Source organism: Ictalurus furcatus, chromosome 22 (genome assembly GCF_023375685.1).
Source record: "Ictalurus furcatus strain D&B chromosome 22, Billie_1.0, whole genome shotgun sequence".
In the NCBI taxonomy this organism is placed as follows: domain Eukaryota; kingdom Metazoa; phylum Chordata; class Actinopteri; order Siluriformes; family Ictaluridae; genus Ictalurus; species Ictalurus furcatus.
Window position 1 is genome coordinate 14,298,437 of NC_071276.1, and position 13,287 is coordinate 14,311,723.

Genomic DNA, 13,287 nt, shown 5'->3' on the forward strand with positions numbered 1-13,287 from the left:
GGTTTCAGAACTTTTGGCACCTTCAGAAATAACAGCTAGTGACTCTTTCCCTGAACAGAATCACAACACCCTGTTTTTTTCCTGTAATGAGCACTTGTAAACGCATCAATGATCCAGTACGGTATATTACAGTGAGTCGAGGTATTTTCCTTGTATGCTTTCCCTTGTCACCAAACATGCCAACGGTGTTTGTGGATAAAAACGTATGTTTTGGCCTAAGTTTTGTGGGTTTCTCTCAGAAAAGCCTTCTTTTGTGCAACTCATCCAGACAGCTGCATGATATGGAGATAGTGTCTGATAATAGTTTCAGAATTAACTATCTTTGGGCTCATCTTTGTGTCCTTCAGCGAACCGCTTACTGTGTGCGGGGACGGTATGCTCTTGGACTTGATTGTGCTTACTGGAACTTTTTTTTTTTTTTAAATAAATACTCTTTCTATATTTTTTCCAACCATTATGTGACAACACTCATTTGTCTCTTTTGAGTTGAAAGCTTCCTTGTTTTCCTCATTGTGATGGATTACTAAAGGATTTAACATGTGTGCAACCTCATATTTGGTCAAAACAGGATTTCTGGTAACTTTATTTTTAAAAAAGAAAGGCATAACTTTAAGCATAGCAATCATTTCAGATAAGAAACGTTCTCATGAGGGTGACACAGTGCTGCAGTGATTAACACTGCCGCCTCACAACTCCAGAGTCCCGGCTTCGATCCTGAGCTCGGGTTATTGCCCATATGGAGTTTCTGTGCATGTTCTCTGTGTCTCCTGGGTTTCCTCTGGGTTCTCTGGTTTCCTCCCACTTCCCAAAAACATGCCAATAGTTGGATTAACTACTCTAAATTGCCTCTAGGTGTGAATGAATGCATGTGTGGTGCCCTACATTGGACTGATGCCCACCAGGGATAGACTCTGGAGCTGTTGAGACCCTGACAAGGATAAAGCGCTTAATGAAATTGAGTTCTCTTGAGAATGATTTTTGTTGAAGAAATGGTAAATTGTTTTCCCACAGTTGTTTAGTTGTTTGAGTGTAAGTTTTTAAATACATGTAACATTAATTTTTATCATTATAGGTAAGAGTGCCAATAATTCTGGAGCTGGCTATAATGCCATACGCTTATTTAAATTGGTGAAATTTATGTTTGAGTTCTTCCATTAGAGCATGTTTTATGTTTAGTAAAATCCATCCTAAAATCCCACAGAACGTTAACAGTTTACTGAAGCAAAAAATAAGGACCTCCAACTCACCAAGCTAAAATCACATTCATTTTCTTTTTTTTTTTTTATTGTTTCACTCTTCATATCTGTACAAATACCATCAAACTTTGTATATACATATGACATTTACATTAAAAAAATACAAAACTATATATTTATAACTATCTTGTGATGTCAGAAAATAAAAATGTACTTTAAAAATGACAAACAATAAGAAGTGATAATGTTCAATATGTCGATACGCCGTCCTACATCACATCAACTCAGACGGAGGTGTTATAGAGCAGAACGTTGGCCATGAGATCATAAATGTGTTAGTGGCACTTTTTTTTTCTTTCTTTTTTTTTGACAATAAAATATCTGACAATGATGAATAGCTGAATACATAAAACTAAGACACAAAAATCACCAAAAACATTGAAAGACAAATCAGTTTTTATCTTGAGAACTGGCTCATGAATGAAATGTTACCATTTTGCACTGTATGGCGAAACATTGAGGAAAATCCATTTGGTCAATTTGAAGCGTAAACAAAACCAGAAACATGTCGTTTACATTAAAGAGTGACAGTTTTTTTTTTCTTCCCAATAAATAAACACACAGGTTGACATGCAGATAAGTGGGAAATAAACATCTATGATAGTAGAACGGATAGCAATAAGCGGATTTTTACAGCAAGGGGAATGCAATTTACAACTTGCAGAAGACTTGCACACTTTACACTCTATAGCATTCACAATAAATAACACTGCTTCTCTTTGGACAAATATAGTTAATAATAATAATAATAATAATAATAATAATAATAATAATAATAATAAAACCAACTAAACACAAAAATAACATGATCAAGATAGTACGGCAGACATTGTAAAGGTATAAATTATGAAACACTGCATAAATAAACATCTATCAGACTGAACTATATGTATACTTCCTTTTTTTTCGTCAAAAAAATAAATTAGCATACACATTTGTACAGTGTGGACATGGTTTTCCTTGCCACAGGACTTTTCCCCCGCCTGATGGCCGTTTATCCGTCCATTATTGGTGATAAATGGATGTGAGCCATGTAGTCCTGGTCTTCATCATCCTCATCATCCTCATCATCATCCTCATCATCGTTATCCTCCTCCTGGTCTTCTGTAATGGCTATATGGGAGAATATACGGTAGCTGTTGTATGAATAAAGACCACAACAGCGCAGAAAGTGAATGCTTGTCTTAGTTGTTTTTTTTTTTCTTTTCCTTTTGTGTTTGCCATCTAGTTTTGTGTGTGTGTGTGCGTGTGTGTGTGTGTGTGTGTGTGTTTGTGCTAAGGCCACAATGCAATTCTGCCCTCACACTTAATTACACAACAAGCTTTACGTAATCATGGAAGTCAGTACAAGAGTGTTCTGATCATTGGGGGGGGGATCATTGGCTCAGCTCTAATTTTGCAGATTCCTGTAAGAGGACAAAACAACAAAAAAGTGCTCTTGCTTTATAGGATTGGCTCTTATTGTTTCTTATTTTTCCATTTCTGACACTGTGCACGAAGCTCGTCCCATGCTCTAGACTGACCTCAGCAAACCAGCCACACTTTTGAGGTATATCATTCTACAGAATTATTGACGGGAAATTGAAAGAAAAACATAATACACAGACAAAGCAAAGGAAAAAAAGAAATATGCAGTCCATTATAAGGACTTGGAACCATATGTGATGTCATATGTTAAAGTCTGACATTACAGACTTTTTTAATGAACACAAGGAATCTTTATCCAGATTGGAATACAATAGTTAGTGAAGTGTTTTTTCTGATTCCAAGCCCTCAGTATATTCTAGTAAGACAAGACATTCACAACAAAGCTACTCAAACACAAGTTGTAAAGTAGAAATAAGTAAGCATTGTTTTCTGCTTTGTCTTGCAAAATGCTGCAGGTTCCATAAGGTGATTGTAAAGTTGGTCCTTTTTTTGATTGTTGGATTGTGTTTCCCAATTATTATTTAACTGGAATGTCACAGATATAGCATTAATTTGATTTGATGGTTGTAATCATCCTAATAGGTAGTATATAATGTAAATAAAGAGAGAATCACTTTAAGCACCAGCACCAATGTTACAACCACCTTATGCGTGGATGCTACTGTTTTCTGACCCTCGTACAGAATGGCATAGATGTTATTTGTCATGGTGACATAGTGCATTTTGATATGATTGATTACAGCCAAAAGCAAAAAACAAAAACAAACAAACAAAAAAAACAACACAACAGACAATAGTAAAAAATAAAATATATATTTTTTTAAATTACATGATTATCATGAAATTAGCATTATGGAATTTACAAGCTGGTGTGATTTGATATTGTATTGTCTCTAAGAACTACATCAAAATAAACAAAAGAAAATAAAATAAAAAGAATTAGTCAGCCTACTTGGGTAAATGATGGCAAACTCGAGTGGGGCTCAAAAAATGACAGTGTGTTATCTCTGCAAAAATAGTCAGCTCATATATTGTTGTTAGTTGTAAGAATTAGTAGCTACTCTTCAGTGATTTTACACAATATTCATCAATGAGTATAAGTGAATAAAGCCAGTCATGCACTTCTGAGACGATGCTGAGTCCTCTCTTAGATCTGGACAGTGGATTGGGTTGCAATGCATTTTATGAAGAAAGCAGGGGGATTGATGCTGGAAGTGTGTGATGGTGGCATTGGATTGTCTTTTTTTTTGTTTTGTTTTGTTTGTTTTTTCTTGTTACGAGGCATTACTTACAGTTGCATGATCCTGAATGCTTAACCTCCAGCAGCGCGCCCATGGAGCATGCAGCCTGCTTCATGGCGCACGTGCTCGGGTACGAGGTGTTGTCGCTCGCGCACACGGCCTCGTCCGCGCGACTCTCGGGACACGTCTCGTCAAGGCAGAGCACGCACCGGCCGCGTCCCAATCGCTCATCCCACAGACACTTCTTCCCTCCACTGCACTGGATATCATCGCACGATTTGGCCTCTGGAAGAAGAAAAAAAACACGGAATATAAACCGTTTTTATACAGATGACGACTGGACTCGCGGGAACCGCAAAAACAGAAAACAGATGCTTTGTTTTGGACCTACATCACATGAGGCAGAAGGGACGAGCATGCGTGTTGTTTAACAGCGCTCGGGAGGTAAAGGTTGCACAAAAAATGAGTTACACTCGATTTGTAATAAGAGAGACAGGCTGATGTGGCCAACATCTGCAAGCAATTAGACACCCACGACTTTTCTTTGCAAAATAATAATTGCGAGCAATTGTCTTGGGAGTAAGAAAGGTCAGGACTGGTTCGGAATGTTGGCGCTAAAATCTGTTCTCTAAACTTTACTATTTTTCCACCAGGTCACTCACTGATGCATTTGCCCTCGTAGGCCACGCCGATGGATTTGCCCTGCAGGCACGTGGCTCTTCGTAAGTGGCAGGCGCTGGCGTAGACGATGCCGTCATTGCCGCACAGGTACTGGTCTGGTGACGTCACCTCGGGACACACGCGGTTGCACGTGACGCAGTAGGCGTTGTTGGTCTGGTCCACGACGCACGTCGAACTGCCAGGGCAAAGCACATCACGGCACGTCTCTGGAGGGGGGAATAAAATCAGAACGTAATCTTGGATGGATGCTTTTTTATTATTTATTTATTCTTTTTTTTTTTTGCTTTTCCCAATCCCCCCTAAGTGGTGGATGCACGAGCTGCCAAAAATCTTGAAAATCTCTCTTGTATATCAGCACTGCTTTGTATTAAAGAATTGTTAGTCTTTCTTTTTTTGTGTGTGTGTGGCTTCAAAGTCATACTGTATGTTCAGAGTGGGACCTTCAGACGGAAACTGGAACGTTGTTGATTTCTTAGCTCCTTATTTGCATTCATTCATATCACGTCACATCAGTATCACATTCAGTAGGCGTTTTATTTCGGTTTGGGTGGGGGTGGTTTGGGGAACACTGGGAGTGAGGCAGGAAAATATCCTAGATGGGACACCAGTGCATGGCAAGGCACCATGTATTAACACATACACACACACCTGGGGGCAATTTAGAGTCAGCAATCCATTTACCCACCTTTTTAACAGGTGGAAGGTAACCAGAGAGCCCAGAGGAAACTTGTCTCAGACAGTAACCCGAGCTCAGGATCAAACAGTGTACCCTGGAGCCAGGAAACAGTAACGCTACCCTTTGCACCACTGCACTGCCCATGTATTTGTGTGTTTGTTTGTTTGTTTTTAACAATCATCTGTTGTTGTTGTTTTTTGCATTAGTTGACCCTTGAGCATAAAACAGCACTCACTTTTGCATTTGCCCTGGTACTGCACCTCCAGATCAGGTCGCCCTTTACACTTCGATTTCAGGAGTGCACATTCGTCACGGTATGTTTTTCCATCTGAGCCGCACACTGGCCCCTTCCAGGTGATGTTGGAACAGTCAGGGGCGCAGACGCAGCGTGGCTTACTCCTCCTGTTCATCTTACACTTCTTCCCGGGTCCACAGTCCACATTCTCACATGTCTCTAAAAGTCAATAAGGGGGCAAAAACTCATTAGATTCAGTTATGGGGTAGATCTAATTGGGGGGTCCTAAAGGAATTGAACGGAAAGTGGCAGATCATTTAATAGAAATAATTAAAGCTAACTGAACTTGTGACGTAATCTTTTTTTATTTTATTTTAATGCATGGTATTCAGTCATACAGGTCATTTGTCCATTGATGTAAAGTCTTACACCAAAGTCCAGGCACTTTGTGCAGTTAATCAGCATTCAGAATCGGCCTGAGAAATATATAGCTGAGAAATTACACACATGGGCCAGGTGCTCTAAAGGATTTCTGGAAGATTTTGGAGATCTTCAGACATGCCTTAAGGTATCTGCAAAGGTGTTTTGTTTTTTCCCCCCTTGAACATGAAGGGTTCAATAAAACCCGCCAACAGTTTCTGGTCATTAGTTTTTGAGTGAAGTTCCACTCGCACCTTTGCATGGCATGCAGTTGGGCGCTCCTCCATTAAAGATGGTCCAGCGGAACAAGGTACTATTCGGGACGTCCTCCTCGGTCCAGTAGGTTCCCAGTCTCCCGCTCCTGCAGCACTCCTCACGGCTCATGCCTGGCATGTAGAGCACCTGGCAGCGGCCGTTCTTCCCTTGCTGGAGCCAGCAGTTCCCAGCTGGAAGGAAAAATAGATAGGGGGTAGGGGGTGAAGGGGGGAGGAAAAAACAAAACAAAACAAAACAAAAAAACAGCCAGTCGCATTAAAGTCTGAAGCCGCTGACCCAGACACAACACGTGCAGTATTAGCCGCGCCGCCTACTGACTGTCCATGGTTGCCAGATTGGTGCGACTTACTTCTGTTGCAGTCACGCTTCAAAAACATCTCACTCACTACATTACATTACATCCTACTATCAATCGGTACTAAAATAAACATCTTTTTGTGTGTGATTAAAAATACTGCGGGAAGACGCCCAATCAACACACACACACACACACACACACACACACACACACACTCATCCCACCCCCGCTGTCTAATGTATAAAAAAAATATATAATTTATGTTGGGTTTTATTTTTATTTTTAACAAGAGCACGCCTTAGCCCCAGACAAACCCAACCAGTTTGACCCTTCCTGTCCCAGATTTTTCCCGGAATGATCCAACAGGAATGATTTGTGGTTAATGAGGTTAATGCCGCCCGTTTAAACAATGTGAACACCAGTCTAGACTCCAGTTCCTCAAGCGCTCTGTCTGCGCTCCCCACCCTCTCACCTCTCCTGCACCCGACTGTTTAGGCTATAAGATCACTAAATAAGAGCCCTTTTCCATCCGTAATCAACAAGCATTTATGGATCAATCAATAGAAACCTGAGATCTGATCTTAATACAGCCCAGACACGCTACCCTAATGCCCTATTTATTTATTAATATAGCAGATCTTGTGCCTCGGGGAGTCCATGCGCCAGACAGTCCAATTAAAGCCTTCAGTCCCAGCAGGGTTCATCAAACTTTTCTGTACAGGATCGCGTCACTTCAGCACTGCATTCAAGCTGAGCAGCAAATGACAACGAATTGCAAATCGTCTTCTTCTTCTTGTTAAATTACAGTATGTCTCAGTGATTTGCATTTTGGATGAGCACCAGGCGTTTGGATATCAGGCTATCAGAATGATCAGTATCTGAAAACAGTCTGATCTAACTCTAAATCATTTGCAGTTCACATCTGACATGCTTCCAGATGATTTCACTGCAGCAGCTCGGTTCCTAAATGACGCTGTCTGTGTGCTCTGTGTTTTCTTCTGTTATAACTGATATTGAATGCTTTACACCTACAATGTAAGAAAACTTTATTGTACACACACCGGCCTAAGGTCATCTGTATCTGCTCAGTAGACTGTATAAACATCCTTTTTCTCCTGGACACATCAGACGCACCATGAGACGCACCTGTCTCTCTCTCTCTCTCTCTCTCTCTCTCTCTCTCTCTCTGAGCAGCAAAGAAATGTAAAAAAAAAAAAAAAAAGCATGCCAAAAACTTTTGCATAGCATTACTTAATGTTGCATGGCACATGATTTGCCGTTAAATGATCCCAACAGGACAATAAACAAATAAATAAATAAAAGCAAAAACAAAAAACAGTGACATCTTGAGACATGGCATGCAGAAGTTAGTACTCACCTTGCACTTTCTGCTCTTGAATGAAATGACAGAGCCACAGGAGTAATAAAAGCGAGCCCCGGCGGAGCTGAACGCGCTTTAGCATCCTCAACATGATCAGGGGGAGAAAAAAAAGTGTTGGAGGAATCTAGAGACAATCTTCAGCGCAAAAAAAACAAACCCTAATCTTCTTAGGAAGGCAGTGCTGAATGAAGGCTTGTGTAGGCTATGTATGTGTGAGCGTGAGTGTGATCCACCTCTTTTTAAGTGTTTAAGGGGGTCTCGGGCCGACTGGCTGAGTGGGCGGACTTTTCCTCACTGGGGGCGGGGACAAGGAGTGATTTTTTTCTTTCTTTTTTTTTTAATCACGAAGTTTTTTTTTTCTTCCTTCACTCCTAATCAGGTGACGTCTGCTTGAAACTTTTCCCCCTCCCTCTACGTCTGACATCAAAGTGGAGGCTACTAGATGGTAAACTTCTTGGCGGAAGTGATGTGGATCGTAGGCAGATCTTCCAAATAACTCGGACAAATAAGTGGTTCTGAGCCAAAATGCTCTCCAGGTGGGAGGATGGAGAGAGTTGATGAATGCATAAAGTAACCACGTTAAAACGTAGCTCATTTGCCAGTATTAATAGCCTACTGATCTGGTGATGGATAGAAATATGGAGGCAGTGATTGAGAAAGAAGAAGAAGAAGAAGAAGAAGAAGAGGAGAAGAAGAAGAAGAAGAAGCACAAGACATTTTAATCATCTGATCACTTCGACCTAGTTTCCTATTCTGTAATTTTAATACTAGCCTGAGGTGACTAACATTAAAACCTATTACAAGTTGTGAACTTTGTGGTTCTGATGTGAAAAAAAAAAAAAAGAAAGAGAAAAACCCAGAAGGATGAAACTGAGACAAATAAAAGTGCCCTACATTTTAAAAGATATTGAGCGAAAATGTCAGGAATATTTTTTTTTATTTTTTATTTATTTTTTTTTACAAAAAAGTTTGCTATTTGGTCCTACTGTATTTTTACCTGCTATATTCCCTGGCACAGTAAAATATGTTGGCGTAACTCACTTCCTCACGAAGTGTAGCATTCTGCTTACAAAACAGTAGCATTTAAATCAGAAGAACGTTGATATTAAAATTGACAATTACTGAGATTTAACTAGACTTAAACATCATGTTCAATTTCCTAACAGCCGCTGGGCAAGCTCACACACTTCATTTTCATATGAGCCATCAGCACTGCAGTCTTGTGGTTGATAAGCCGTTTGGAGAAGGCTTTTCTGGTGAAAGTGCGCCCTCTTCTGAAAGATAAACACTACTACAACACCACGTACTGCACTAAATAGTGTACTAGTATAGACATACAGAATAATAACATAATAGGCTAGATAGTAGGCTATAACTGTGATCTAATTAAAACTTTAACCACCCAAAAGAAAAGAAAGAAGAGCTTCAGGGGTTCCTAAAAATAACTGTAATAGTAAACACTTAAATAGTTTCTCAAGCCGTGGTTAGAGACACTAAAAGTAATATAATGAAGAATAAACACAGTAAATGAGAAATTATGGAAGAGAAAAAGGATATATGTATACAAATTAAGATAAAAAATGAATCAATCAATCAGTGATTGAATTAATCAATCTATCAATCTGTCTGTCTGTCACTCTGTGATGGATTGTGCACAGAATTCATGGGATAGTCTCCAGATCCACTACAATCCTGACCAGGATAAAGCAATTACTGAACATGAATGAATGAATGAATGAATGAATGAGAAAAGTGGACAGGAAACAGAATGAAAGAAATAGAGGGAGAATAAGAGAATGAAAAAATTTGAGAAAAACAGAGGCAGTGAGAGGCAGTAAGTGAAAAATGAATATCTGAATGAATGAATGAATGAATGAATGAATAAAGAAAGAAAAGAGGACAGGAAAGCCTGACAAAGAGAACAGAATGAAAGAAAGATGGAGAATAAGAGAATGAGAAAATTTGAGAAAAACAGAAAAACTGAAAAGAGAAAGACTGAAAAGTGAGAGGCAGAAAGTGAGAAATGAATAACTGAATGAATGAATGAAGCAAGAAAGAAACAGTCAGGAGTAAATTAGCTATCTAGTTAGTCTTTTAATGTAAGTATAAACTATCACTATTTCCAAAACTGTCCTAATAACTACTTACTTAATAAACTAGTTTGGTATTTTATGGTCTGTCTGAAAGCATAGTGGAACACATCTAGTGCACTCCTGAAATCCCACAATGCAATGCAATAGATTAGGGTCCAAATGAGTCGCTTAGGGCAGGGTTCCCTAGTTCTTGTTCTGTGCCATAGAAAATTTTTCCTTCTGTCCTACATTAATTGGCCTAGATAAACCCGAACAACAGGAGAAAGTTGCCAATAAATGGAGATTTTTTTTAAAAAAAGGAACAATAAATTAGATGTAAGGAAAATATATATACATTTTAAAAAAGGAACAATAAATTAAATGCAAGGAAAAGTCTATCTACATTCAATTCTAAAATTCCCGTACCTTCATATTATATCCAAAATTGTACACCAAAAATAGTATACATCCAATAATAATCAGTATAACTTCAAGTGGTGACATTATTTTATCATACAATGCCTATTTAGCAGAAGGTTTTGGATAGTAGTTACAACATTATAAGGTCAGGCCAATAATTAATATTCAAAATAAGATTTGAAATAGATTCCTGAATCCAAAAACCTTTGTAGTGTTGTGGTTTTGCAGTAATGGCACAAGTGTGATGTATTTATTCCTGTGTAGGATATCACACGGTATTACTAAGAGTAAGATAAGCTACAATCCTACCATTCAAGACAAACTATTTCTGTCCTGTCATCCACAACACATTCCAGTGTGTTCCCAGAACTCACATACCTGAGTATTGTTCAAAACTTCAGTAAAGTGTATCAGAACACTGTGTTTTTCTTTTATTCTGTACAATGTTAAGTGTTAAGTGTTACAGGAGAAGTACCACCAACACATCTCCGTCATGCCACTATAGTAGCTTATTCTATGCTTTAGAACATGGGTTCTCAAATCTGGTAGCGTACACACTTACAGCTTTCCGTGAAGCGGGGAAAGTGCAGCAGTCATGGTGATCCCCCATCTGTGCTTTATGTGAACTGAACTGACCTTCTAGAATTTGATGTTAATGTAAATCGTAGTATAGTATTATGGTAATAATGATAATGATGTAATACAGTGCTTTACTGAGAATTTTCTTCCCTTAATACAAATGAAATGAGCAGTTAGCTGCTGTTTATAGAGTGTATACTGTACATTTATATAGTGTATACTGTATGTGTATATAGCATATACTGTATGTTCATATAGCGTATACTGTATGTTTATATAGTGTATACTGTATGTTTATATAGTGTATACTGTACATTTATATAGTGTATACTGTACATTTATATAGTGTATACTGTATGCTTATATAGTGTATACTGTACATTTATATAGTGTATACTGTATGTGTATATAGCATATACTGTATGTTTATATAGTGTATACTGTATGTTTATATAGTGTATACTGTATGCTTATATAGTGTATACTGTACATTTATATAGTGTATACTGATTGTTTATATAGTGTGTACTGTACTTTTATATAGTGTATACTGTACATTTATATAGTGTATACTGTACATTTATATAGTGTATACTGAACATTTATATAGTGTATACTGTTTGTTTATATAGTGTATACTGTACATTTATATAGCGTATACTGTATGTTTATATAGTGTATACTGTACATTTATATAGCGTATACTGTATGTTTAAATAGTGTATACTGTATGTTTATATAGTGTATACTGTAGGTTTATATAGTGTATACTGTAGGTTCATATATTGTATACTGTACGTTGGGGTTGGACACAGTGGCTTAGTGGTTTTGTCTTGTTTTGCCTCACACCTCCAGGGTTGGGGGTCCAAATCTCGCCTCATTTTTGAGATGCTGAGAACACCATGTATTTACATTTACCATGTTGTACATCTACATTACTGGCACCCAAAGAATGGAGGCTATGTAGGCAGACTTACCTTAACTAAAAGAGTGGTAAAGCAGCTTCAATTTATTAACATTTAAAATTGGCCCAGTAACAAAATACCAGACTTAGTGTAGTCAGTTGCTACACATAGCTATTACACTTTGTAGTCTATTTTTAACCTCCTGAGGTCCAAACCATGTGTGTGTGTGCGTGTGTGTGTGTGTGTGTGTGTGTGTGTGTGTCTTTTATTAAGCCTAGCACCTGATTCCACTATGAAAACCAGTTTGTGAAAATGTCCTCTCGTGAGAATATCAGCTGTTCAACAAAAGTACAGATTAGTAAGCTTTACCATATATCTCATGATGCAGTAGGTTACTGAAAAACTGAAATGTAAAATGCAGAACGTCGATTTTATTACTTAAGATACAAAAAATGTAAATGTAAGGCATTGCCTGTCCTCTCATATTAAAGGAGCCTGTGCCTGAGGGCTGTGGCAAAATTTATGTGATGCAGCGCTGACATCTAGTGGCATATACGGGCTGGTACATTTTTACTCCAGTTAACTGCCAGGTTTGATGTGTGTGAGAGGAGAGAAATCTCCAACCTCCGACCATCTCCAACAGTCTCTGAGACTGGAACTGATGTTCCCAGATCTAGGACATAATTCCTTATTTGCAGTTTTCTAACACACTCATTTTAGCTCATGTTGAGCTTGAATACTAGCATGGTGAGATCAGTCATGTCTGAGCAAAGAAATGTCATGAAAATGTGTAAAACAATGACCTATCAGGACTGGAATAAAGCATGCTACCAAAGTTGATTATTTTTCTATAATAGCATGTCTCAAAATGTTTTATTCCTCTTATACCATGACAATTTGACAACATAAAATTTTATTTCTGGTAATTAAAACAAAAAAGTATAAAGGAACTCCACCATCTTGAAGACATTCCTGTGTCTGAAAAGTTAAAGTTACACTTTTCCCTTTTACACTGACGCTGGACACTCCTCCCACAAATGCTAAATAAACAACTCCTCAAAGAAAATGCAACCATTTACATACTTTTTAAAATCCCTTTATATAAATGAGGTGTCTGCCATATACGGGCCTTGATACTATAAGAACAATAATGTATTAGAACAAGCACATTAATATAGACCTGTGATTTACCTTGCACCTGGAACTTCTGTCAGAGCTGCTGTTATATCAACACCTGACCAATCTGAATCGAGAATTCAACAGCACCGTGGTTGTTTACAACAATAGTTAACATGAACAAACCATGAACTTTTATCCTAACACACCTTAAGTAATGTTAACAAAGCAGTTAAGTCCTGTGTTTTGTTTTTTGCTTTTTAATATGGAACCCAATAGGCCAAATTATGCACACCTGCATTA

General features: G+C 38.2%; 1 protein-coding gene across 2 annotated transcripts; it reads right to left on the reverse strand.

The window, feature by feature from the left end:
* Window positions 1-1,263: 1,263 nt before the first annotated feature.
* Window positions 1,264-8,736, reverse strand: fsta (follistatin a). 2 transcript variants are annotated; one of them, XM_053654290.1, is made up of 6 exons: window positions 7,890-8,736; window positions 6,192-6,383; window positions 5,518-5,736; window positions 4,588-4,812; window positions 3,977-4,210; window positions 1,264-2,369 (listed from the first exon to the last, which is right to left on the reverse strand). In XM_053654290.1, exons 1-6 carry the CDS (start codon window positions 7,981-7,983, stop codon window positions 2,251-2,253), a joined length of 1,083 nt encoding a protein of 360 aa, XP_053510265.1. In that variant the 5' UTR covers window positions 7,984-8,736; the 3' UTR covers window positions 1,264-2,250. The 2 variants fall into 2 exon arrangements, with proteins under 2 accessions (XP_053510265.1, XP_053510266.1); XM_053654291.1 differs by having other exon boundaries at window positions 2,280-2,392.
* Window positions 8,737-13,287: the final 4,551 nt, after the last annotated feature.

What these genes read in the sequence shown, in the direction of transcription:
- fsta (XM_053654290.1), bottom strand. Translation starts at nt 7,983, where the DNA reads ATGTTGAGGATGCTAAAGCGCGTTCAGCTCCGCCGGGGCTCGCTTTTA. An exon ending in CAACTGCATGCCATGCAAAG is followed by an intron (nt 5,737 to 6,191) that starts GTGCGAGTGGAA and finishes ATTGACTTTTAG; the next exon opens with AGACATGTGAGAATGTGGAC. An exon ending in GCATTCAGGATCATGCAACT is followed by an intron (nt 2,370 to 3,976) that starts GTAAGTAATGCC and finishes TCTCCCATATAG; the next exon opens with CCATTACAGAAGACCAGGAG.